This window comes from Aythya fuligula, chromosome 16 (genome assembly GCF_009819795.1).
Source record: "Aythya fuligula isolate bAytFul2 chromosome 16, bAytFul2.pri, whole genome shotgun sequence".
In the NCBI taxonomy this organism is placed as follows: domain Eukaryota; kingdom Metazoa; phylum Chordata; class Aves; order Anseriformes; family Anatidae; genus Aythya; species Aythya fuligula.
The window spans coordinates 8,817,261-8,844,542 of NC_045574.1; the positions used below are offsets into that span (position 1 = coordinate 8,817,261).

Sequence of the window (27,282 nt, forward strand, 5' to 3'; positions counted from 1 at the left end):
TTTGGTATCAGATTGCCTCTAAACCCACTGCAGCTTTTTGCAGAACTATACCCATGTTCTCCCAAGTTCTCGGGCACATCTGGAGTTTCACAGTTTTGGATCAAACCAGATGACAGCAGTCTGTCAAAAGACAGCCAGAAGCCCATCAAACAGATATGCAAAAGAATTCAATGAAAAAAAAAAACTTTTGAACCCAAAATAGAATTTTCTTTAAAGCAGAAATAGTTCCTTTTTCCAAACTTTCTTTCAGGGAAAGGACAGAAAGATAAATCTTTGTCTGAAAACAACACATTGGCTGTACTGTTGACACAGTCTTTGGAAATAGAAAGACAAGAGCTGTACAACCATTTTACTCTTGTGAAAGCAACATTCTCCTTGCACAAGATGAGAAAATAGGACTGAAACCACACCAGGATCTGTGATCACCTTTGGGGGACCCAGTTCTGACCCAAAGGTTTTATGCTTTCAGTACAGAAAACCTTAATTTACTCAAGACATAGTTTTGGACTAGAAACCCAGCTGAGCTTGTTCAGGAAGAGCTTCTGGCTTGTTCTGAGAGATGGTGGTTCAGACCTCTGTATTTGGCCTTAGAAATTTAATTGTACCTAAATTAAGACTGAAAATTGATCAGGTTGGATTTAAGCCTAGTGTGACTCTGGAACAGAGATTTTGAGCTCTGTCCTTTGCTAGTACTTTTCCAAACTGATTTTTTGGCAATCCTTTAATTTTTGCACCCAGTTTTCCCTGCAAATGAGCAGTGAAATTCCAAAGGACTCTATCAGGAGTTAAAATCACTCAGTATATATTTGCCAGCGCATGCAGTGTTTATTTTTAAACAGTGCCAAAAGTGTTTATAGATAGAAACAACAGGACAACCCATAATTAAATAACTGTTTCTGCTACATCTGCTATTTAGCAACTTGAAGGAAAATAATTTCCTAACAACAAATAGGAATGGTCAAGAAAGCTCTCAAGTTTGGGCCCATTATTACCATATAAAACAACATATTAGTTGCTTAGCTACCAATCATAAAAGAAGCCCAATTAAAAATGAAAGAATCTTAACTAGCTGCATGGAATATAAAAGTGAAAAGTTAAAAGCTGTCAGGTGGTTAGTGGAAAGAATACTGAAAAGTGATTGACAAACTGGGCTTGCTTTGCTTCAAATTTGGCTTTGATTCAATAAATGATTGACACACTGATGTCGTCTGAAATAGCAGATTGTGCTTTGGAGAGGCTATTTAGCAGCCCATTGATTGACAGGTTACTAAAATTGTCCCATGGACAGAGGTAACCAAACAGAGCTATATTTTGACAGGTGTTTTTTTTTTTTTTCTTTCACCTGTATTTACTATACAGTTTATATTAAAAGCAGAAGTAGAGAAAGGCCCATAAAAGTGTCATTCAATTTCCATGAAAATGGCTTGATACCCTCATTTTGTAACATTGTTCCACAAAACTGGATTTCCATTCATCCATTAAGTATCCTGTCTTTTCTGGAGGACTCTTAGAGAGTCCAACTGAATGGCCTCAGACATTTTATTTTTAAGAAACAGAGCCATACCTTTGCAAATGGAAGTGTTTGTCCATTTGCACACAGAGCACCCTCACCCAGGGAAGGCAGGAACAAGTGACATCGCTAAACAGGTTTCCTATCTGGCACCACGTGGTGAAGCAAAGCTGAGGAGGGACAAGGTGTCTTCCCAATGCTTAGCCTCACCAGTTCCCATAATCCAAGGGTGGACTGGTACCTAAATGAGATCCGTAAGCCTGGGGATTTGGAAGAACTCAACCTCTTCTGAAGAGAATGTGAGGCAGCACATGAGGATGCAAGGAATTTTGCCATTAGCGACACAGATGGTTTCAGATAGCTTGCTACTGTAGGAACAAAGAAAACACAATTCTGACCACTGATGATAATTAAACAATTCTGTGATTTTTTTGTTTTAATTAAGGGAGGATCACCACCCAGCGCTTTACGTGGGTAAGCATGAATGCCATACTATTCCTCTCCACTGTTAGCTTACAAACTCTCCCAAAATCTAGTTCTCAGAGTATATTTGCACTCTTGCATTTTTGACACTTTTAATAGAAAGCTAGTTACTCCCAGTAAGCATTAAGTCTTTCCAGCTTCTAAGTAATCTCCCTCTTCTGTTGCCCTAAAATTCCCATTTGGAAGGATGCTACCTACATTGTCTCAAAGTTTTTATTCTTGACACTTTAGACTTCCACATGACTTTAACATTCCTGATCTGTTCCTGCTGTGACTCTCAGTCATTTATACAGAATATTCTTTCCTTTCTATCTTCAATTTTTAAACTGTATACAGTTCACTGATAAAACTCCACCCCAGTTAACCTAAAGAAGTTTGCATGCTGGTTGCAGGCCAACTAATAAGTAGGAGCATTCTCATCTGTGGGGTAAGTAACACCAGTTGGGCACCTCAGTATGCAAGTTGCTCCCTCCAAGCACAGAGGGAAAGAAAGAGTTTTCTTCAGAAAACTCTTTCACAGCCTGTGCTCTCACCAGACCCCACGGCAAACATAAGAAATTCTTTCTAACAACTGCTTACCTGAAAGAGAGAGCCAGGACAGGAGCCCCATCCAAAGGCAGCAAACAACCCCAAGCAGAGCCCCACAAGCTCAACCCTACAGTTACAGGACCCCCCCCCAGAAGCCCACCTAAATAATCTCCTGCTCCCCAGCAGCTGCTGCTTGTTAGGGCAGCTTGTGGCATCTATTGGAAGCACCTGCAGAGGACCTGGTGTATCCCATCCAGAAATGCAAACCCAGGCTTCTGGGCCTAGAGTACAAATATTTTTCACTGACATTCAGATTTATGTATATACATGTATATAAATATATATATATAAAGTTCTTCTGTACAAAGAAAACTACTATTTCCATTTTTTCCTATCTATAGCTTTCACATGGAGTTATTGCTGTTCGCTGTATGAAAACTTTGTTCTTTATGTTATTAAGGGGGTTGCTTTATAAAAATTAAATTTCAATTATGATAATATCAAGTATCTTATCCCTTTTGCTGGCTTTAGCATTTCAGTTAAACTTTCTCTGTATTGTTTATTAAACAAATGTGCTTGGTATGTGTAAACTGTATTTGTCCATTTATCTTTCCTTGACTATAAAAGAAATCCCAGCATGGCTCAGTGGGTGACATGGTTTATTACAAGGGGCAATGTAGAGAACTACAGATTCTTAAAGTATTTAGCACATCACCTTTTCCCCAACACTTACCATAGACAGAGCACAAGATTCTTTAGAAGGTACCAGACTCATTTTAGCCCCTAAAATATCAGATACATCAATTATTTCAATTACAAGCATAATTTTCCTCTCCAACTATAAATAATAATAAATAAGCACACCAATAAAAGAAAGAATAGGCTTACACTGCACAAACAATTCATTATGGCATAATGGAAAGCATTCATTCCAATACCATGGTGATTGGGTGCTTTATAATTAAATTATCCAGGCAGATAGGGATATTTGCATATTTTGTCACATTGACACTGCTATAACCATTTTAAAAAGCATTTTTAGTCCCAAACATCTATGCCTTCACTGTGCCTTCTACTCAAGGCAAGCAGTTCCTAACCCAATTCAAAGTTTCCTGGAGATGTTTACCTAGTTTTGTCCACTCTATAATGTATTTGTCACAGTTTATCTACTGTCTTTATTTGGATGACTGCTCAGTCTTTGAAAGGAAGACAGAAATATGGCATCAAAGAACCCTCAGTATTTACTTACCTGTCTTTGTAGGTGGCCTGGCATCTCCCAAGCCCTTAGTTAAAGGAGTTAGTTAAATTCCCTTACTCATTCAAGAGTAAAGATGTTCTACTGTCCAAAAGAAACCTGCTTCTTCCTTCTTGTTGGGCCCCTTCTCAAAGGTGAACCTCACAACCTCTTAGCTCCTAGCAACTTGCAGACAGGGCCTTTCTAAGTGTGAATTTTGTATGGACACAGAATTCTTTAGACCAAAGGTCCAACTGCCATCCTTGTGTGATCCTCACAGCCTCACAGGTTGCTCTAGGAAGACCAGTGAAGTATTCAGCATTGCTTATAATGTTCTGTAAATCATCAGTTTTATAATTTTATCATTCATTGATTTAAAATATATGTATATATTAAAACATATTTTTCAACAAGATATGATATTTTAGCAAAAATGTTTTGGGAGAACGCTGCCTTTTTCCAATGCTGCTTTCACCCTCAAAAATGCCAGTTCTCGTGTGTGTTTTTTTGTTTGTTTGTTTGTTTTTTCCATTATATCTTCGTCCAAAAGCTCTTCTTAAACTAGAGTCCATTTGCCGTCCAGTTCTATCTGATTTTTATTTTTATTTTTATTTTTAATTTTTTTTTTAAATCTAAAGATATTGGCATTTTTCTAGAAAAGAAAGTAAGTGCGGTAGTAGTCCAACATGCCTGCTGATTATGGACTTCATTCAAAATCCACTGAAGAAAATGGGAGGTTTCTGGATTGCAGTATGAAAAACATTTAGATCAAAATCTTATTCAATTATCTGTTTTTTTTTTTTTTTTTTTTTTTTTTCTGTTTTGATTGGGAAATGGTATTAGTGTTGCTGTGCTTCTTATTTCAGGAAAAAAAAATGGTGTGTTTACTGCTTTTTTTTTTTTTTTTTTTTTTTTTTTTTTTTAATCTGGAGATTTGTTGTGACTTAAAGAAGGAAAATTCAGTTCCTAAAATGAGAGCTTCCAGGCTGTTTCAGTCTGCAGTAGGTTTGCAAGACTGAATTATAAATTCTGGAAATAGGATGTCATAGTTAAAAAATGCATGGTGAGCCTTATGTATAGTTCTGAATGAGATCTTATGTGATATTTTAGCTGATGACTTTGTGATGGAAGATGAACCACAGATGTGGCTGAAGAAGGTAGCTGCAGCCAGCACTGTGCAAACCATTGCGCTGTTTTAAATTCTCGTTACTTGGCCACAGAGGATTCATTTTGCAGTTAGATGGGAGTTCAAACTCAAATGCCTTTTTTTGCAGCCAAAAGGTGAATCCTTTAGCTGAAGATTAGAAGGCAAGGGGCTCTGGAAATGCTGCCTGCTGTTACTCAAAGTATAAGTTATTAGCAATATCAGGATTTCATCCCAGGAAGTGAAATTTAACCTTCCCTACCACTCCACCAAGCTGGAGTAACTGAGCTGTGTGCAGAGAAATGCCTGAAAAGGGGAAAATGGATTTTGCCCCAGTGCTGCTGTTCTGCCCCTTTGCAGGGAGAAAGACTGTTGTATTGTATTGTGTTGTATTGTCAAGGAATATTTCTGAAATCAAAGACACAATTCTATAAACAAATGAGTATTTGTCTTAATGTAAAAACATGCAGGAGACAGTTCCTTATAGTGACCAAGAACACAAAGGAAAAATTATAAAGAGAAAGTCACAAAATGAGATGCAACTAGAAAGGAACATAAAAATAAGAAAGTGTTTGGTAAGTGCCTTCTCTACGTAGGAAAAAGGCCTAGGAAAGATTACATCTGTCACTCAGCAAAGAGAGAAAGCTTTTGACAGATCACCCTAAGAAAGCCTTTTTTGCTTTCATCTTCACTACATGAATCAGCTGTGATCAGATTGCAAAAATAATCAAGACCAGTGTCAGAAGAGTGGGAGCCCTGACTACAGCAGGAAGAAGAGTTTCAAGAGCACTTAGAAAGCACATAGATAAGGCCAGACCATTAAACTCATCTTACAACAATTTCAGAGCTACCAGTGATCTTCCTTGAAGACCTGTGGTGGACCAGTGGTGTCCAGAAGACTCAGAGCAGCCCTTGCATAGCACCTATCTTAGGACGGAAGGGCAGGAAGGGACCATTGGGTCATCTTAACTTCAGTTCATGTAAAAGTACTGCAACAAAATAAGCCTAGAACAAGGTTCTTGGAGATGAACAGCAGCCAACATGGATTTATTCGGGTTACATTATATCGAGTCTACCTAATCTCATTCCATGACAGCATGACAGACCTTGTGGATATAGAAGTAATATATCTTCACTTGCATGAGTTTTTGCCACTGGCTCATGTAACAATCTCATAAGTGAGCTAGGGGATATCCTCCAGATACCATTACTCCAGGGGGCTGGAAGAGGTCAGAAAACCATCCTCCAAAACCATACCTTAGTGGCCCACTGTCGGGCTGGAATAACGTCTGGAGTGGCTCCTTGGCCCAGCAATGTTCCATACTTTTATTATTGTTTTATGAGGTGGAACAGAGAATATTTTGCATGATATCTGCAGATGGTACCAAGCTAGAGGGAATGGCAACAGCCTTTGAAGACAGCATTGTAATACAGAATGATCTTGACAAATTGCAGAAATAGTCTGAAAAAATAGGATGCAATTCAAGATGAATCAGTGCAAAGTTGTCACTGATGCATAATCAGCTGTTCAAATATAGGATGGGGACAACTGATTACAAAGCAGTTCTGCAAGAAAGCATCTGGGGTTACAGTGAATCAGAAGCAGTACATGAGTCAACAGTGTCATGCTGTTGCAAAAAGGGCATATGTCAAACTGGGACATATAAACAGGAGTGTCATATGTTAGACATGTGAAGTAATCCCACTTGGTGCTGGGAAGATTTCAAACACAATAAAGCATCCAGTTTTTGGCACTGTGCTTCGAAACATATGTTGTCCAGCCACAGAACAATGAAAATAATGCCAGGTCCAGAAAACACGGCCTACAATGACTGAAGAAATTGGGGTTACTTGGTGAGTAGTTGTAATAAGTCTTCAAATGTATTAAAAATTGCTGCAAAGAGAAAGGACATAAACTGTTCTCCATTTCATGTGAGAGCACCATACAAAGGAACAAATATGGTTCCAAAAGGCATTCAACAGTTGGAAAAATTTCTAATGGTAAGGCCACTAAAATAGAATGCCCAGAGGAGTTGTTGGATGTGCATCTGAATTTGTCAATATTTTCGCTTTTTTTTTTTTTTTTTGTTTCTTAAAAGTGGTAAGCAAAGCTTGAAGGAGTTTATCAACTCCAAGATGAATTTCGTTTAAGGTAAGCTATGTATCTCCATATAGATGAATTCGAGAATAAAATAAAATAAAATGAAAATAAAATAAAATAAAATAAAATAAAATAAAATAAAATAAAATAAAATAAAATAAAATAAAATAAAATAAAATAAAATACAACAACAACAACAGATTTAATTAGCAGCATTGCAGCCACCGAAGGACAGACAAACAACACGAAGTAAGATGAGAGACTTCAAGTAAACATCTGAGTTCGTTGTGACTACTCGCGATGGTATCTACGTCACTACTCACAGTTATTGAAATCAAGTACATGCACCGCATTTGACCCTTTATTGAGAGTGAAAATGTCTGTAAACTTTACTGTAATGCACAGCAAATCACATGCATTATTTTGAAAAATCAGACCAAAAATACCCTGAAGCCACAGCAATAGATGATTTTCCCTATCCCAGATCACACTGTTGTTCCATGTAATCTGCACCTAACCAAGAAATTGGAAAACCTCTAAGAACATATCTAGTTGATTGTATATTGCTGTATGTGGGGGGAGTGAATTCTGTCCTGAACCCAGTGGGGAATTCAGCTCATGCCCTGAAGCATGAGATTTGATTACTCTTTTTTGAACATGCATAACTGCCATTGCTATTACTGGTCATAACATTTTGTCAGGAAAGAGAAATATTATTCTGCAATGTAATAAAAATAGATAAAATTCAATATAGCTTCAGAATCATTTGCTACATTTCCAAAGTAAACATTAAGCACCCATCAAGATTATTCCATTGGATAAGCCAAGGAAGCCTCCAGTGCTATCTGTTCATTTTATTATCTCTAATTTTCAAGTGTGCAAAAATGCTTTCAGTAAATATTATGGGTTCTTCCTGTGCTAAAGAGATGCTAAATGACCTTCACCAACTTAGTTATAAATAACAGGAGGAGAGAGCACACAATTGCTGTATAGTTTCAGCTCTATTCAAAGCTATCAGCGAATTCTGACCAGTGGATAAAAATGGACACCCGAGTCTGCTTGCTTTTTTCCCCCTTCTTCATAATCCCACCCCAGTTCCCTCTTGAAAGGCATTCTGTTCTGTCAGCCATAATGGCATCTGCTGGTGGAGACAGGAAGCCATAAATCTGTAGGGTTCCTCTCGACCAAGCCTTGTTAATGCTCCCATTTATCACTGAGGATAGGGTGCCATCTCACTAGTGCTCTACTCAGAAGTCCATCTTCTCAATTTCCCCTTCCCAAAGGAGTAACCATTTAAAACAGTGACTTTCTCATCTTGCATGTTGAGACTGAAAACGCCACTGATACAAATACCATACCCAGTGTGTAGCATTTGGATGTAAGCCATGGCTCTGGAGAACAATAGCCGTTACTCGCTGATCCCAGGCTGCACTGAATCACTGCTTCGCGTACATCTAGAGCGTGGATCTTTTCAACTTGTGCAAAAGTAGCAGATCCCAGATGGAGAGGTTCAGATTGGAGGGGATTCTGTCTCTGCCCCTGCTCCAATGCCTGCTGGTGTCCTGACACACTGAGCCATGTGCACAACTTGGCAGGACTGGTAATAAAAACGTCACTGTGTTAAAGGGGCTTTTAAAACACAATTCCTCATAATAAACAAATTAGCCTAAGCAGAGGTGCGGTGTTGTTCTGTGTGGTCAGGGAGGAGAAGGCATATAACACCAACAAGAAGCATCTCTGTGTTTCTGACTTGGGAACCAAGGCACAGAAGGGGAAGGGTGCAGGACCTGCAGGACCAGCACCCGAGGCAGGGTGAGATGTAGGAAGAAAATCCTCGATTGCCACCTTGCCCCTGAACTGCCCGACCCAGGCCCAGCACAGCGCTTATGGTCAGCCAGGGGGTTGGTCACCTCCTCTCCTCCCCATGCCAGGACAACTGCCCCGATGCTGCGGGTGCTGCTTTTGCCCCATGTCAACACCTGCCTGGCAGAGCAGAGCCCCAGGTGTTCCCAGCTGGGTTTTACACGTGCTGCACATGGATATCAGAGGGCTAAGCAATTCTAAGTGCTTCAAGCAGAGCTGTTCACTTCTGAGTGAGTTATGTTCGGCAAAAATGGAAAAATGAGTATTTTATGAGAGCGTTATCCTATTTTATCTTTCAAACTATGCATCTGCTTGCACCAATAAATACTTTAAAATTGCTTATAAAAATTGCTAGAGTTTGTACAGGGAAGGCTATCAAATAATTTAAGCAAAATCAGCTAGGTGGACACTTCCATAAACACAATCTCGCATTAGGCTGCTAAATACAAAGGTCACTTAGGGGTCTTGCCATCAAAACCCATTCCCTGCCCGAGCTGCGGGGCTGCGCCTTGTGGATTGCCAGTGACACCGGCTATAACAGAGCGGCACATGCTGGTGCTTTGTAACAGAGCCTGACCTGCCACATTGATTTTAGCGGGATGCAAATGATTCCTATTAATCCCGATAGTTTCATTAGAAGGATACAAATGCCAGAACAGCAACAAAAGCATCAAAGAACTCCGTTCCATGACAAACTCCAGCGTTAGGTGACGGAGTAGTGTGAAGCCCACTTTTCAGAAGTCCTATACAAATTATAATTGAACGTATGGAACTGAATCCGTTCTTTCCCTCCTAAAACCTCAAGGTGTTATCAGCAGCCATGGGAGGGGGGGGGGGGGGGGGGGGGGGGAAGGAGAGTGGAAGAAAAAGATAATAAATTAAAAAAAAAAAGAAAAGATAAAAGATAAAAAAAGAAAACAGGGAAAGGAATAAACCTGCCAGGGGAAGTTACCTTCAGGTGCCTCTTTGGGTGAGCCCAGGCATTCAAAGCCGCAGCACCCGCTGCCCTCCCCGGCCTGCCGCTTGCTGGGGGGGGGGGGGACACGCAGCTGCCGGGCAGGGGAGGCACCTGCGGGACTGAAGGACCAGAGGCTGGGAGGAGAGCGGGGGCAGCATGGGCACTGTGCAGCGCCCCTGGGCTCCTCGGTGCTGCCGCGACTTTATTTATTGAATTTACTTTATTTATTTTAATTTATTTAATTGATTTTATAAACTTTATATATTTTATTTTATAAACTTTATATATTTTATTTTATTTTATTTTATTTTATTTTATTTTATTTTATTTTATTTTATTTTATTTTATTTTATTTTATTTTATTTTATTTATTTTATTTTTCATTTTATTTTATTTCTCATCTTCTTTTTTCTTTTCTCTTTTCTTTTCAGTTTCCCTTTTCCATTTCCTTTCCATGTCATGTCATCCCCCTGCGGGCTGCAGACGGGCTCGGGGGGGCTTCACCTGAACTTCCCCAAACTTCGCGCCCGGCACGAACCCGACGGCTCCCCCGGGGGCTCCCCCGGCGGGGACCGCCCGACCCCCCCGGCCCTCCTCGAGCCCCCCCCCGTCCTTCTCCGCCCCGCAGCGCCCCCCTCGGGACGCGGCCGCGGGTGGGTGCCGGAGGGGGGGTGGGGGGGGGTGCGCGCGTGGGTGCGGGGACGCGCGTGGGGGGGGGGGGGGGGGGACGAGGCGGGGGGACACGGGTGGTGGTGGGAGGAGGATGGGGGGGTCCCGGCCGTGCCGAGCCGTGTGCGCGGAGTAAATTTCCTCCTGTCATCGGGGCGCGGAGGAGGAGTTTGTTCCCGTGCGCTTTGCTCGGCGGATCGATGTTTGCTGGCATCGCCTCGCCCTGCCTGTATGTGTGTGTGTGTGTGTGTGTGTGTGTGCGCGCGGGTGTGCGGGTGTGTGCGGGTGTGTACGTGTGTGTGTGTGTGTGCGGGTGTGTGTGTGCGCGAGTGTGTGTGCGTGTGAGCGGCAGGCTGCCTCCCCTCCCCAGCCTCCCTGCCCGCTCCCATCTCACTCACTGCCTGGCATCTGCCAGCACGGAACCGGCGGCGCTCCGCGCACACACACACACACACACACACACACACCCCGCACACACACACACACGCACGCACCCCGCACACACACCTCGCACACCCACCCCCGGCACCGCTCCGCCATCCGGCTCTGCGAGGAGGAGGAGGAGGAGGAGAGGAGAGGGAAAGGAGGAAGCAGGCAGCACCCCCCCCCACCCCCCCCTAGTCTTTCCCGAGCTGCCTTTTGAATCTATCTCTCTACATATCTATTTGGTTATTTATTTCTTCTCGTTCTCTGGCACTGTGGGCGCCTTTCATTCGCTCCTGAGCTTGGATGTTTGAATCAAAGCAAAGCAAGTGTTGCAACAGTTAAAAAAAGAGAGAGAGAGAGAGAGAGAGGCAAAGAAAGAAACCTAGATCTGTAAAATAAAATAAAACCCAAACAGGTTCCTATCAGTGGAGTGGAAAGGAGGGGGGCAGGGGCGGCTTGAGGGGGGTGCCGGGGAAGCAGCTGAGAGGCAGAGGCAGAGGAACACGACTCAGGAGCGTCTCAGGGCTCTCGGATCTGGGTACAGAAGTGAGATTGGAGAAAGTAGAGCGATGCCAAGGAGGAAACAGCAAGCACCCAAACGGGCTGCAGGTAAGGAGAAGCCATCCACTTACACGGCTCTGTCTCTCCGCTCCTTCCACTCCTACCCCCCATCTTTATTATTATTTAGGGTCACCCTTGCTTTTCCGGGCTGGATCTTTATTTATTTATCCCCCTCCCCCTCCCTTTCCCTTCCTAACTCCATCGAGCCGGTTTCACTCCGGAGCGCCCAGATCCCGGCTCCGACCCGGGCTGCCCCCAGCGCGCTCCCACCGCGCTCCGGCCCCGCGGCTCCGCGCCGGGCTCGCATCCTGCCCTGGCCAAACTTTCCCCCCAACTTTCTGCTGCTCCCTTCCCCTTCTCCCCCCGGCCCCTTTCCCTACCGGAGCCCAAACTACCGGAGCCCAAAGCAGCCTCCCATTTGCTTCCCGCTTCGATTTTTTTTTATACATTTTATTTTCTTTTTTTTTTTTTTTTTTTTTTTTTTTTTTTTCTTTTCCTCCCCTGTGGTGGTTTTGTTTTCAGACCGCGCGTGTCGCGAAGTGGGTCGGGGTGTTTAATCCTTTATGTCGCCGTGTTTCTGGTGGCAGTGCCGGCGTGTGTGTGTGTGTGTGTGTGCGCGCTGTGTATGCCTGAAATAGTACAGGGACTGTCTCTGCTGATGAACCCGGTGGGGAAGTTCAGCCTTTGATCATCAGTGGTGAAAATTGCAACAGGAAATAAAATGAAACGTTCTGACTGTTAGAAGACAATCCACATTTTCAAATCAAATTCTTCTTTTGTTTTGTAGCTGAGTTTATATATTTGCACATGCCAAGTGGTTTTGCAATTTTTTTTTTTTTTTTTTTTTTTTTAAGAAGAAAATAGTTTGCAACTTTGGAAGTGTTTTGTTTTGTCATTTGTAGGGTGTTCTTTTTCTTTTGGGGGCCAAGAAAAAGAAACAGATGAGTGGGCCTGTATAGTAAATCTTTTCAAAGAGTTTTCTTTCAGGCTGCTTAATTGCTTTTTATTTTTATTTTTTAATAGTGTGGTGGGGTTTTGTTTCTGGGAAGCGCAATATGGAAGTTCATTTTTCTTCTGCCAGACCCACCCACTGAAAAATCAGCTTTCCAGTTGATTGCCAGCTTTGATTTGACATTTGATTGATCACCTGTCATCTTGCTGCCTTTGATCTATTCATTCTTGATATATATCAATAAATCACTCACCATGGTAACCCAAGTGCCAATGACGTAAGGCTTGCCCTCTAGATTCTCTTAGCCAGACACGCACAATTATTATCTTGTTTGGCTTTTAATGTAGGCGGGTTTTTTTCCCTTCTTTTTTTCTTTGTGTCCTTCGTCAGATTAGTTCTCGAAAGAAAACTAATATTTCATATTTTAGTTTCAAAATGGTCTACTAATTTTTCCTCCCCCTTCTGAATATTTTCTCCATGTATCGTATTATATGTGGGACAAAATGTATGGGCAACTTTAGTGGCATACTTGAATAAACTTTGAAAAGTAGTGCCTGGGTTTCATACAAAAGTAAATGTTATATTTCAGAAACTGGGACATGCATAACTTTTATAAACTTATGTATTTTACCTTATTCATATAGGTGTAGGACAATGGTATGCAGGCAGAGTCTTTTGGGACATGACCAATGAATGTACCTATGCAGGTTGCTAGTGTGATTGCTGGCAAGCAAAGATCCTTTTAACAGTAAATAACAGTTACGCTAGCAATGCACATATATATATTCAGAAAAACTCTCTGAGGAGTTGCTATTATTGTTTTATTCACAAAGAGGTTATATCTGAGTAAGGCATTAACGTTTTCAACTTGCAGGATAAATAGCTATTTTTTCATGGATGCTGATCATCACAGTGACAGTGCTAGAATTGCTCCTTTTTTTCTTTCTGTCAGGAGTACGAGGCTTCATTTTATTTTGTTTTCAAAGTAGAATTTTCACTTGCAATGTGTGTAGTATCTTTTTGTAGCAGGGGCACCCTGTTCTTTTTTAGAAACATAGACTACAGAGTAAGTAAATTCTTGCGAACAAAGCCCATACTGTTGTTTCCCAGGATTTCCCTGCTGAGAATACAGTAAGAAGATATATTTTTATCCAGAATGTTACAGCATTTTTGAGAGTCTTAACGATGAGCTAGAAATGTGAATGACCACAATAATGTCTCTCCATCTTTATTCCCATTATAAAATGTGCATTGGTCTTCCGTGGTGCGTTTCTGTGATTGTATTTGTCCTCAGATCAATGTTGTTTCAGGTGAGCAAAATACTGCAAATGCAGTCCAGTTTCATCCAGCATAACTGATTTGAAGTAGGTTTACACATTTGCAATAGTTCTCCTGCTTTGAAGTTGTATTTGTGTGTTTGTGGGGGGCAAAGGGGGTTTCAGAGAGCAGACGTGCCTGCTGTCTATAGTTCTCAAAACTGACTTTCATTTTCAGGGACAGCACTGAGGTTCTGTTTTGTATGGTGAGAAATACCTCCAAGTGACAGTAGACAGACTGTGCAATAAGAAATGAATAGTTCATCAAGGCTGATAGCAAATCTCTTTATTCCTTTTATTTAAAGGAGTTAGTACATTATATATTACTTAATTTTCACTTTTATTTATTTTTGCTTGTACAAGTTCAAAGGTATCAGTTGCACTGCATTTTGTCTTGATGGCAGCAGAGATATTGAAGAGAAGTTTGCAACTTTTAGCTTCTTTAGATAGTTCACTTCCAATGGAAGAAAAATGATAAGCCTTATGATTCTGGACATGCCTGCTTTTGTCATTGCTTAAAATTAAATACTATGCACAACTGTAAATAATTACTACCATGCACTGACTTTGAAAGCAGGTTTCTAGTTTGATTAATGAATAATGTAAAGGTTAGAGAGAACCAGCGAGTGAATCAGAAGTGAAGTCCTGCTGTTAGATGAAAATCTATCTAGAGAAATATACATGGCAATTTTGTCCTGTTCTATTATTAATTTTAAGCCTTGTATTCCTAAGAAATATATTACAGACCATTGTAATGAAACAAGGTAGCGTAATTGGATAAATGGGACACTATTTATGTTTGATGATGGGGATTTTTGCTCTCAAATTATACTTTTAAAGATACTTTATTTCATATCAATGCTGAAATTATGTCAAATGCATTTTGATCTTTCCAGGGCCGAGTCTGTTCTGAATCGTCATTCTTTTTTGAGATCGTCATATCCATTTCAATAATTCTTAAAGCAGATTTTCAGGGCTCGTTATATCAGAGCCTGCTTTAGTATCAGACTTCTGTTTACAATAAGCAACCCATTGGGGCTGTAGCTTTCTTCCAAGTGAATCACACCAGGCTTTACAAACTGTGGGCCTAATTCTTCTCTCACCCAGATGCAAAGCAAAAATAGCTTTACTCGCATGGGTGCAGTGGCAGTGAGTACTGTCTGCTCCTGTGAGTAAGGAGAGACTCAGGCCCAGAAAATGCTTCATCCTTCAACGAAATGCAGCCACCTCTGGGGTAGAACTCTTGTAACGATTCCACAACAAATGGTAATATATTAACAGAAGGGTGGAAAAAAGGTGGGAGCAAAGCAGAATTGCTATTCAGATTTTATTCCTAGGGGTATGAAATAGCTTTCAAACACAATTTCACTGGATTAAACTCTCCTTTCCCCTGCAGCTTGTTTAAATGTGCATATTTTATTTTGTGATCATGAATTGCTAGTTTGTTTTTTTAAAGCCTGCAAAGACGAATCTGGACTTAACGCCTTTTCCGGCTGCAGTTTTGCATTTGTCTTTCTTTCTTTCCCAATAGGCTATCTGAGAACCAAAGCTCTTGAAAAGTACAGCAGAAACAGATATCGGCCACATTTATTTTGTTTATTGGTGGTGTAGAACAAGGCAGTCTTGTTTTTGGAAAAGTCCTCACGCAGCAGCAAACAGAAGATGGTTAGCGATCAGTACTTTAAAGCTGCAGTTTGCACCTTCGTAGTAAAGGTTATTTACAACAGAAACGTATTTAGAAAGTGAAATCCTGCTTTTTAGAGAGCAGAGTAGATGACCAGCTAGGTCTGATACATGCATTTCGGTGATGAAAGGAAGCAATACGTACATGTATTAATAACCAACAGCGTTGTGGTTTTTCAGATATTATTTGTAGCCTTTATTATACGGGAATAGAAACAGTTTCCACGCAAGCAGTACTGAATGAAACTGTAGAAATGGCAGCCCTGCTTTGTTTAAACATCCTCCAGAAAAGCAAGTGCACATCAAAACCACCTAAATAGCTCATGCCTCAGAACCTTTCAGTTACTGTGCACATCACGATGCTGACAGATGACAAAAAAGCCAAAGTGTTCACAAACAAGGGAAGGCTTTACATCCCGGTTAATTAAATACATTCCAAAATAGGTACTTTTGCAACTAAAGAGCTACCAAAATTAGTAGCCATCTGCATTAAAATCTGGACCTGGGCTACTAAACCCGAAGCTGCAATGTGATTCTTTCCCATGTCAAAACTCAGGTTTGGATGGGACAATTTGAAATCGCGTTCGGTTCAGTTGTTTCCTTATTTCAGTTTGAATCTCATGTAACAAAGCACAGTATGTTATCACTATGTAAAATTGGGACTCACCAAGAGTTCTGCCCCTGTGACGGTAATATAAAAGATGTTTCCATCAGTAAATGACATAATTTTATAGCACTTGTGCAAATATGCTTATTGTCAGAAATTCTTCTGCGTAAATGCTGTCCCTTCTCTGTGCTCTCTAATAAAAAACCCTGTTTTCTTTAGAACTGCAGGATTTTGCTATTTCCTCCCGAAGCTTTCTCCTGCTTTTTGCTCTCATTAGTAGCACCCACCTCCAGCAACTGTTTCCCCTAGGAGAGGTCCGTGGAGTTCCTCCGTGGCACAGGGCCGGGGTGAGCCTTTCTCCCGTCACTTTACTTCACATCCCGATGAGGACATCACTCCCAGAGAGCAACTCCAGACTCACGGAAAAAAAAAAAAATGCTGTCAGTTGCTGTGGCTGCAATTCCCAACTTAGCAGCAGCAGAGGGAATGGAACTGTACTCTATCAATTACAGTTGGAACCAGAGGCTAAACACTTATTGTGTTAAGCTATTGTGCAGATCTTAAGAGCTCAAATGTAAAAAAAATATCATGTCAGCTCATGGAGGGGAGAATAAGGCCTGGTTCATCTACTGGATGACGTATTATTAGCAAATGCAAAGTAAAATGATTCAAATTGTATTTAATGCCTCTTGGGTTGAGACATGTGTGTACCATATTATGCCTTAAAAAAGATTATCCTACTGACTTTACTGCTAAAATAACCCTTTGTTTTTCCCTATTCTCTTCAAAATGAAAATATTTGTGAAGTTTTACCTCTAAAGCGTGCTCATGCAAGCAGAGAGACATTTTCATCTGTCTCCGAATCTGATACAGGAGTCAATTGGAAACACATTACACTCACAGCTGAAGTCTTACATTTCATTCGTGCAAGAGCAGTGATTTTTCATTACCTATTTAATTACAATAATTTGCATGAGAGTGGGTCCAGTTCTGCATCTCTTACTCAGCACTTTGCTTCAATGGGTAACTGGCTTGTGTAAAGACTATCTATGTAAGACTGGGCTGTTTAGCTATGAAATTAAATACACATATTTTTTAGCAATGTTTTGCATCTAAAGAGGGACCAGATTTTACCACTAAGCTTTAAAGCATAACCTGCCTTTGAGCTCTGGCTGTAACTTGTCTTACTGAGGGTTGCACGCTGCTCTTTTCTAAGGTCTGTAGGACTGAGATGTTTTACTTGCTTGGCTAACTTCACTTCTCAAACACGTTTCCATTCTCTGCGTTAATTATTGAACACTGCTTCTAGGTACCTGTAGATGATATGGTCTTTTAAAGAATCCCTTCTAATGTGCTCTGTTACGTTGTGCACACGAGCAACAGCTCTCAAGTAGGTGCATGAAGAGGGTTCTGTGAATCGGGAGCCTAAAAGTTCCGGGTAGTTTTAGACATCAAAATCAGTTCTTCTTCGTTAAGGTGACCTCTCACTAGAGGCCACTGGATTTTGGCACCGAGTCATTTTTACCATGTTATAATAACAGCTTTTGCAACTCAGAAATGCCTTGACAGTGAATGGTGTGTTTTTTAAGGTTTCAGGGAGAAAGCCATCATAGAAGCATGCTGTTTCCCATTAGATTTACACATCCCTCTTTAACTGCTGGCTTTTCATTTGTTACCTTGTGAGGTTTTTCGGCAAAAAGAAGTGGAAAAACTGGTCTTATGATCTAAGTGTTGCATTAAGTGTTTCATTTAGGAAAATGAAGAGAATCTTTGTTTCCCAAAAAGAAATGTTTTTCCCCTTTGCCCTAGGAAAAATAAAGTCACAACAATAGTTACAAAATGACAGGATTAGATTGTGAAAAATGCATACTTTATAATGTGCAGCACCCGATGGTTTCAGTTATTGGTGAAATTCTACTGCTAAATGGAACATACAGTCTGAAATGGATAGGAAATAGATCCCCCTCAGGTATGCACACATACATACCTGCAAAAAGGATAGCCAAGTGCCTGCCTGGGTGAGGGATGCACTGTTCTTACTGATACAAGCTGGAAAGCTCAGTAGTTTGAAGCAGGTTTTGTGAATTCCACTAATACTTGCCCATGTGTTAAAATTTGTGTGATTTTGGGAGTTGTGTCGACTTTGTTAGTCCTTTGTTAGTGTGTATTTTCTTTAAACCTTCAGCTCCTGGAGTCTGGTGATTAACCAAATACCGAATATACATTCTAAAGGGAAAATGTATTTTAACTCCCCTGCCATGGAGAACTAGAAAGCTTAAAAACATGCAGCCTAAAAGTTCTTGTGTCAGAAGAAAAATACAGCATTCTCAAAGTAACTGTTTTTAGTATCTCATAATTTTCAGCTTGTCTCATGATTTTTGAGGGTGTGATTTGTGATTTTTGAATAAAGAAGGTTGGCAATATTGTGTTTGACTGATTCTCAGGATGAACCGTGCTGTATGCGAATGTGTATATAATTATATATGTATGCACACATAATACCAGTAAACAAAATACATAACATAATGATGGAGTGGAGTTATGTGAAGTGTGGCTCTGAATTTGTATTGCTGTAAACAAAGCAGTTTTGGCTTTGAAAGATCAGACCATTGGTTCTCGAGGAGTGGCTTTCAATTGAAGTTTCATGGAGATTGTTTTTAGTGGCAATTAAATCTAGAAAGTTAATAGCCAGAAACTGTTCTTTAAAGCCTAAACACATGCAAGACCTATGAGGAATGCACAGCCTGTCTTTTTTTTCAGATATAATCAGGCTCAACTTTATTGAAAAAAAAATTTACAACTAGCAACATTAATGCCGTATTTTTATTGTATTAATGCAAATGAGATGCTGACTTCTTTCTTTCATCTCCACGGCTTGTATCTATTATAGCTGTATCTTATTCCTTTCTGTGTCTTTTTTCCCTGTGTTCTGTAAACTGTATCGTCTAATGATACTGAGGCTCATTAAAGTTACTCACAATGGTAGAGACTATTGGAAGCATCCTCAGCTCTAGATGGCAATAGAAAAGCAAAACTACTGAATTTATGGAGAAAACTGATCCAGATCAAGCCTTCCATTCCCATTTTGGGAAACCCTTGAAAGTGACAGGTCAAATTAGAGGAAAAAACTTGCAGGAAGGACTAAGTAATGGAAAGAACAGGTCATTTTTAATATACATCTCTACCTGACAAAGATGAAAAGCAATAAAGTTTAAGGAGCTTTCTGGCTCTTCCTGCATCTCTCTCAAAAGACTCATTTAATTGAAAAGCCTGTTGTGCTTGTTTTTAAGCATGTAAAAAAGAAAAGGGACAGTTTTGCACAAGGCCTAATATTCCATAATATAATCAGAACTGTTACTGTTGTTTTTTGTTTGTTTGTTTGTTAAGTCTCTCTGTTCATATAAAATTAAGACACACTTATCTTAAATTGTAGTAAATTTCATTCAATATTGCTTTCATAACTTAAAAAATGCTATTAAATATTCCCAAAACAACTTTGCTGAAGTGATATTTGGTCTGTTTATGTGGGATCAGTGTGGAATTTCTGTAGAAAAGAAGCAGAACACAGTTCTTGTTGTTAATGAAAATAAAAAAATTTGCTGGAATACCTTGATAGCAAAGATTTTTCTAGTGAAAGAGCAGATAAAAATGAAAATCTGCACTTTGATATTTGCAGACAACAGACCTATTTCTATCACTGACCCTCCACTTGGATGAAGTCTTATTTTATTTTATTTTATTTTATTTTATTTTTTTAAGAAATGAAAGATTCTACTCTGTATATAAACAATTTTGTGTGAATAGCACTGGGAATCACTACTACAATTCATAAGGTCTGCAATTTTCTTTGTACATATAGGAAGAACTCATTTACTTCCTGCAGCGTGAGTGGACCAAAAAAAAAGCTGGATCTTTTCATGATGTACAGTTTTGTACTGAAGAAACATAATCTTATTCTAGCTGGTATGTTCGTCTTCCCAAATTAATTTTTTATGTGTTTTTCAGCCATGTCATAACATTTATGAGCACAGTACAAGTAGCATTAAATTAACATGTGAAAGGAGAAAGATGCTAAGTAGTTATATTGATCATCCGTAGCATTAAATGCTAAAAATTAAAAGCTTTCTAGTGCTTTTGATTAGCTGCATGGTTCCTGCTCATATATGTGCACTTTGATAGGAAGTAGATTAATACTTCTTCACACTTAGCACCTTTCTTCCAAGGATTTCGTATTAATGCTATGTACTCCATATAATAACCACAGCATAGTAGAATATTTTGTCCCCATTTTACAGAAAGGCAAATTGAAGCCAGGAGGCATTAACTGATTTGCTCAAGGTCAAACAGCATTTGCTCCTAATTCCCTGCTCCACGTACTAGATCACATTTATATTTTCAGCGCACTTCCAACAGAAAAGACTGGGCTCCGTTAGCTTCCAGTCCAAGTTATCGTTTCTAGGAGGATAGTTTTAGTCAGCATAATTTAAGTTTTTAACTTCCCTATGCTGTCTTCCGATGCATTGTTGGTCAGTGATAAGTTTCAGAACTGGAAGATTTGATTACTGTTACTTTTCTCCCCATTTAATGCTCTATATTTCTTTGTCAGACCTGGGATCCAGCTTTGTATTTCTGACAATATATAATGCATTGCTCTGAGAAATATGAAAAGCGTAGTCTAATTATAACCTAACAGGACATACACATTTTCCTCCACGCAGTCTGCCAGAGGTGGTTGGAAATCTCTGGTAATAAACTTTAAGGCTCTGATTTTTGTAAGTCAGCTTCTGAAGTTAAGGGTCTAAATCCTTATGTGGGCATCTAAAGAGAGACTTGAATTTACAAAAGTGTTTAGCCCCAAGCAGTTCCCATGGACTTGCTCTGTTCCCTCTCTTGTGTGAACAGGAATTGTTAAGCCTCGATCAAGGGCAGTGTTGTTTTCCTAAACAGAGATGTATGTATTGCCTATAGAAGAAATATGATGCAAGTAATAGCCTATGGATTCATTAAGGATTGTTTATGTTTATTTTCACACCATATTACCTTTCGGGAATGGTCATTTCAGCCATTATATTGACAAGAACTCAGAATAAATCTTAAGTAATATAGGGCTAATCTGCCTTACCTGGGAGACCACCTGCTACCCTCTCTCACAGAAGCCAGAGCATTCAGGGCTGAATCACCAGGTAGGGCTTTCTTCTCTGGAGCTGGGGAAATGCGAAGTTCTACCACGGCTCCTTTTCGCGTGGAAATTAATGCTTGCCTCTACGTCTGAATAGTAGGTTATTAGAGTTTGTATTCAAATTCCCAGGATGGGAATTTGTCTCTCTGTGATAATTGATATAATAATATATATTTTTAGTGGTCCAAAATCCTTGAGCCTGAGCCTTGTATATGTAATTTATGTTTATTTCTTGCTGTTATTAACTGTAATTTAGTTGTTGGCGCCTTTCATTGCCTTAGATTGAAGGGAGTGTCTCTATCCCATTGCCCCTCCACAAACAATGCCCTTTTAGGGTTCCTTATCCTGTATCCTTGCCCAGACATTTCCTAGCCTGTCAAATACTGTCATTTTATTCCTTACAGATCATTCACAGTACGTCTCCTGTTGCACACACAAATAAGGAACAAATGCAATCAAGATGCATCATCGTTTAGCATAACAAATAAAAGCCGATCTGTGCAGATTTCCCTTAAAGCATCTCTTAATATGTATTGTCAAAATGTCTAAAGATGTCTTTTACTCATAAGCGTTTAATTATTTGTGACAATTAAACTAATATTCAGAGCAGGAAAAAAATGAGGGTATTAAATATTTTCTCTTGTCAAAAGCTAACAAAACATCACCTGACATCCCAAACTCCTTCAAATTTGTATTTTAAACATACCTTGTAACAGAAAAAAACCCTCTTAAACACAATTGCAGGGCCTCATTTCGCAATCCTGGAATTTATATTGAATTTGAGGAAATAGTACTTTTGAAACCAGACCAAAATTAAGAGCACATTATTAAAATATATATCAGTAATGAGTGGCTGCATACTTGATGATTAAGGAGTATCAATTTTAAGTCTGCACTTAAATTTAAGCCCAAGAACCTCCTTTGGCTGAATCAGGGGCTCAGACCTGCGTTTTGTAGGCTCAGCCAATTATTGCTTTATTTGCAGATGAGAAAAAAAAAAAAAAAAAAACCAGCTCATATAACACAGACCAAGCCATCAAGCTTCTCTGTGTTCTGAATTATGGATTTTTTGTTTTGTTTTGTCTGATCATTCCTCTGACTGGATGGATTGCTTGAACTGTGCTGTGGATGGGGCAGAACAAGCAGCCAGCATTGCTGCACAGGCCTCAGTTCTGTAACCTACTGGGCAGCACTTTGACATGGAGAAAGTTCAGCTATATGATAACAAAAAGAGAAAAACATGAAGAGCTAGAAAAGAGCAGAAAACCAATGGAGGTCTTGAAAGGACTGATGCTGGGAATACTGCATATCCCCGGGCATAGAAATAATATCTATGTCATGGGTGCAACAATTCCTGTCGCCCAGATTGTTTGAGGTTTTCTGTTGAAAGGCTTGATTTCTACTCGTTCTAATGTTTCCAGATCTGAGCTGTTCAAAGCAACATTTTCCATTGCCAAAATCTGTGTTTCCTTTATTAAAATGTTCTTCCTGAAATTTAGGGTAGGATGTTGTTTGGCAAAAGTTTAATAAAAGACGTATGTCAGGGGATTTTTTTTTTTTTTTTTTTTCCAAAGCTGTGGGACCACTGCTTTCTGGCAGTGACGTTAACATTTTTCAGAGATGTCTTCTGCTTTCCCTGAAAAAAAAAAAAAAAATCCACCCAAATTTGTCTGACTTATAAAGTCTAAAAGTTGCTGTTGCCAAAGAATTTTTAGAACGTGACACAGCATTCTCCAAGCATGCCATCTCCACCACGCATGCTCTGTTCTCAGTTTCTCTTTTTCAATTACAGTCCCCTAAAATATGTGTTAGCAGGGGATAAGTAGGACAATTGCTTACCCTGCTGCAGGGATGGCTATGGGTCTGAGCAGTCAAAGGAGAGTGAGGAGATTGTCTGCCCTGAGCGTGCTAGATGGTGCCCTGACCAAGACGGGGCCTGTGTGATAGCAGCTTCTCCACACCTCACATCAGCGCTTGTGGCGGTCAGGGGAAGGTTGGCTACCCCAGCACTGCATGTACAGGGCTAGGCACCTGCCTTTGTGTGGAGAAAGTTACTTTAAAGGTGCCCAAGATGTGTTCCCTGTCTGTGAAATGGAGATGGTGGCCTGCTTTCACTGAGGGGCACAGCAGGAGTTGAGGCCTGGAGGAGCCCTGCATTGTAGGTAGGCTGGAACAAAGGGTGGAAAATACAGGCAGTTACAAAGCTGTTGTACTAAAAGAGAGCAGCTTAGAGAAAAAATACAAAGAATAATGCCAAGAGTTGCAACCACAGATATCTGTTTAGATAAAAAGGGCCTGTTAGTTTGAGATCTGTTCTCATGCTGCAACATGCAAATTGCAGATGGCCGATCACTGTGTCACTGTGAAGGCAACCACCATTTACCTCAGCAGGCGCTGGGCCCTTGCAACACCGACTTTTGTTTCTCTTGGGGCAGGGCTTTGTATTTTATTCTATTTGTTGCTCTATGGGAGATTTTTTATAGAAATTGAATCTTTCTATCTGGAAGTCAGTGACAAAATTTGAACCAGGAGCAGTGAGAGCAGAGCAGGATGTTGTCAGGGCACTGTGAAGTTTTGTGTCACCTCCCAGATGTTGTATGTTAAATAGCTAGAATCCTGAGAATGTTAATCTAGAAAACAGTCACCCTCACATTACTCTTTTGTTGTTTCTGTGAACTTATTAGATATTTTATCATCTTGTGATTTGGGTTAAACAGAGGTAAATCACTTGGAGTAATATTTATGGGGGAGGGGGAATGTTATGACACTGACATCTGGGTTTCCACTTGTTTGGACTAGGGACATTTTACCTTAATCATTCCCAAACATCTCTGCTAAAATACCTTCTTTCCTTTTTTTTTATCACCTATGAGGTATAGCCAGACAGGTTTTCAATTGGTGCCTGTATGTTAGGGGTTGAGTGCTGAAATTTGTTGTTGGCGAGGATACGAAAAGTCGCATTCTTGTATTTGTCCTCTTTCATTAAGATTGTTTGGAAACATTTCAATTCAGTTAAAATGCACTATTTTCAATATACAAAGTATGTACAGGGGAACAAGGGACTGATTATGAGTTTCTCCAAGGAAATATGCATCTCTTAGTCATCATCCTACAACTGGGAAAGTTCTAATGCATGACATCTATATAATTTAACCTAATAATTTTTTTTTAGAGTGATGTAATGTGGAGAGTGACCTGGACTTTGTAAAAGTTCCCCTACTTACTACAGATTCCCAAGGGCAATGTAACATTCTAGACAGTGTTTTATATGCCCTGATTAAAATATAACATATTTTTGCATTTCCTGTGCAGTGACCTGTTAGTGCTCATAGACAGAACACTTAAAGAACAGTTACAAGGAGACATTTCCAAATGTGCCTAATATGCAAGAGTTTTTATAACATTCTTATTTCATTTGAAATTGCAGCTACAGCAGGAACCATTCAGACGGTGCATTGATTTAACTTTTTAATCCACTGTTTTGCTACGTCAAGTAAAATAAATGTTTGTTTTTTGCTCCGTTTTTTTGCATCGCTAAAACTCGTAACTACTTGCTTTAAGCTTGGGATTCTAAAGGGAGCTACATTATCTGAGATTTAGAGCTCACTTTTTGTAGCTGCTTTCTCACAACTCCCCCAAGAAAAAAAAAATACAAAAGTACTACTTTAGCAAAAAGGGCTTTTATATCTCTATCAATTATAGAAACACCAGCTGCAGTAGATTACAAATGTGTTTGGCTGATTGTGATGTTGTGTGGGGAAAACTGTCACAAGGAGCTGGATTCTGTTCTCCCCGACAGCACCGGGATGTCGCACAGCTCCCCGGGCTGCAGCCGGCACTTCTGTCAAAGCTGGAGTGGGCAAGAACAGGATCCGGCTTGGAGACTGCCAAATTGCATACTGCCAAATCTAGCTCCCTACTTGTGCACATGTCCTGGTGCTAAGAAAAAATATGGAGCTGTTGAACACGAACGCAAGTGCTAACCGTGTATCATTGTATATGTGTTTTTCTGAGCACTGAAGAAAAAGATATGCCAATACATTTGTAACATGGACCAGAAACCTCTGGGGAGAATCAGTACAGTTATTGGTGTTCTTTATTTTTTATATCCAAGATGTTTGTTTAGTTTTACATGCTTGAAGAACAAAGAACACCACAAAACAAAAACTGTTTGACAGGCCCATAAAGGTAGAGGAGTTGGCAGTCATGCAGTAAAGAAATAGGGTTTCAAGATAAGCAATGCAAGATGGGCAATTTAGCATTTTGGTGGTGTTGAGCTCAAGAAAAATTAGTGTATTGAAGTGTGTGCAGGTCATATCACACCGCTAATATCCCGGGACAAAAGGGTAGCAGCATAAGGGCTTTCAGTTGGTTGCGTCTTAGTTACTGTTTCATTTAGCTTATTGTACTTTGAGTCGCTCTGGGAGTACTTGGTTGGGCACTGGTTTATTTTAACAAAGAGAAACTGACATAGCAAAGTTCTGTGTATATTTTACAGTGAAAATGCAGTTTTCTATTTTCATTTAATCCCAGGAATGTTGGCATTTTCCAGGCTGTCAAATGAGTGAACTGGAGGACAGTTAGATGTGTCTGTCTAGTTCATCTATCTAATCTGCCTCATTTCTAATGTGCCCATCACCATAGTGTCTAGGCGGAAAGTATCTGCCCTGATTTTGCTTTTTGTCTTTATTGGCTGTGGTAACTTAATTGAGTTGTAAGAGCTTTCAGATCCATCTGCAAAAATAATAACAAAAACATTATCAGAATAATGATTCATTTTTGCACTTATACTCAGAATTTCCTCTTCCTCTTCTGAGTGTATTTGGCTAGTTGATTACTGTTGCCTTATCTAGAAGAGGTTATATTTTGAAGGTTTTTTATTAAATTGGAGTTTTACCTGAGTCAGCAGTGACTCAAAACTTTATTTGGCTTCTGAAGTGAATTCACTCATGTCCTCTAACTTGCTCCTGCTGTTCTCTGCACAAGCTGATTTCAGTTACTAAGCTACCCAGTTTTAGCAACTGCATCTGTTCTGTGACCCTTTGCCATACAAAACATAGGTAAAGGTAATAAAAAGAAATTGTGGCTTCAAAAATTATATATTTGTTTTGGAGCCCTGGTTTCTGTTGAATTTAATTACTTATCTCCCTGCCAATTAGGTAAAAATGTATCGTAAGACTTAAGTGAGCAGTTTTTCAAAAGCAGACGCCTGAGATCCATAAGGGTGAAAAAAATCTGCTGTTGATTAGATGCACCCATGCATGCAGTTCTCAAAACCTGCATGCACTTGTGAAGAGAACATTCTGCAGTAGGGCATTGTGGTGTCACCAGTGTGAACAGTTGGGGTTAGTAGTTACGGTAAGTTTAGGAACATGCCTGCTGGCCTTACAGTGGCATCTGCATGGTCATGTGCCACCTTCTGCTTTTGAAAAATGTGGCCTAAGTGGTAATCAGTCTGCAGAAGCCAATAAACTCTTGTATTGAAGAGGCCAAGTAAACAGCGTGGTGCTCACTGAGGAAAAGAGTTTATTGAAAGTGCTGCAAGTGTAGCTTTCTCAGCTATAATTGAATTTGATCTCAACTGTACATTTACACACAACCCCGTTTTTACTCCTCTCCTACATGTGTTGAAAGTGTCTCTATAAACCTACCCCTCAAAGCTGATTTCATTGAGAGCCAGACGTTTCATACGTGACGGTGATTTCTAATCCCATCTGGACTGTCAGATCGTAGATTCCCAGCCTGTGGCCTCAGCATGTAACTTGGGTTCACACATGCAAAGTAAACCATCACACTGGCTGTTCAGTTAGTCCTGGAGTGGTCAAGTACAAGACAGATTACTCTTTGTGAGATTTAATTTCATCTTCCAGGTATTTTCAGTGGACTAGAGCACGGACATGATTACATTTCACAGATTTTTGTATGATTTAGAACAAAAATTATTAGCAGAGCTGGCTCAGCAAGGAATTTCTGATGTAATCTATACCAGTTACAAGGAAGGGGTGTGGTAATAGGGAAAGAAAAAGGAGGGCTAAGTGTTTATCCCGGTTGACTGAGACAGAAAGCAG

General features: G+C 40.0%; 1 protein-coding gene across 2 annotated transcripts in view; it reads left to right on the forward strand.

Moving 5' to 3' along the window:
- The first annotated feature begins 11,277 nt into the window (after nucleotides 1–11,277).
- TSHZ2 (teashirt zinc finger homeobox 2) overlaps nucleotides 11,278–27,282 on the forward strand; it is a 222,942-nt gene continuing 206,937 nt past the window's right edge. For both annotated transcript variants that reach the window (XM_032198296.1, XM_032198297.1), the window contains exon 1: nucleotides 11,278–11,525. In XM_032198296.1, the coding sequence (XP_032054187.1) occupies nucleotides 11,486–11,525 (40 nt within the window). In that variant the 5' untranslated portion in view covers nucleotides 11,278–11,485. The remainder of the gene's footprint in view (nucleotides 11,526–27,282) is intronic.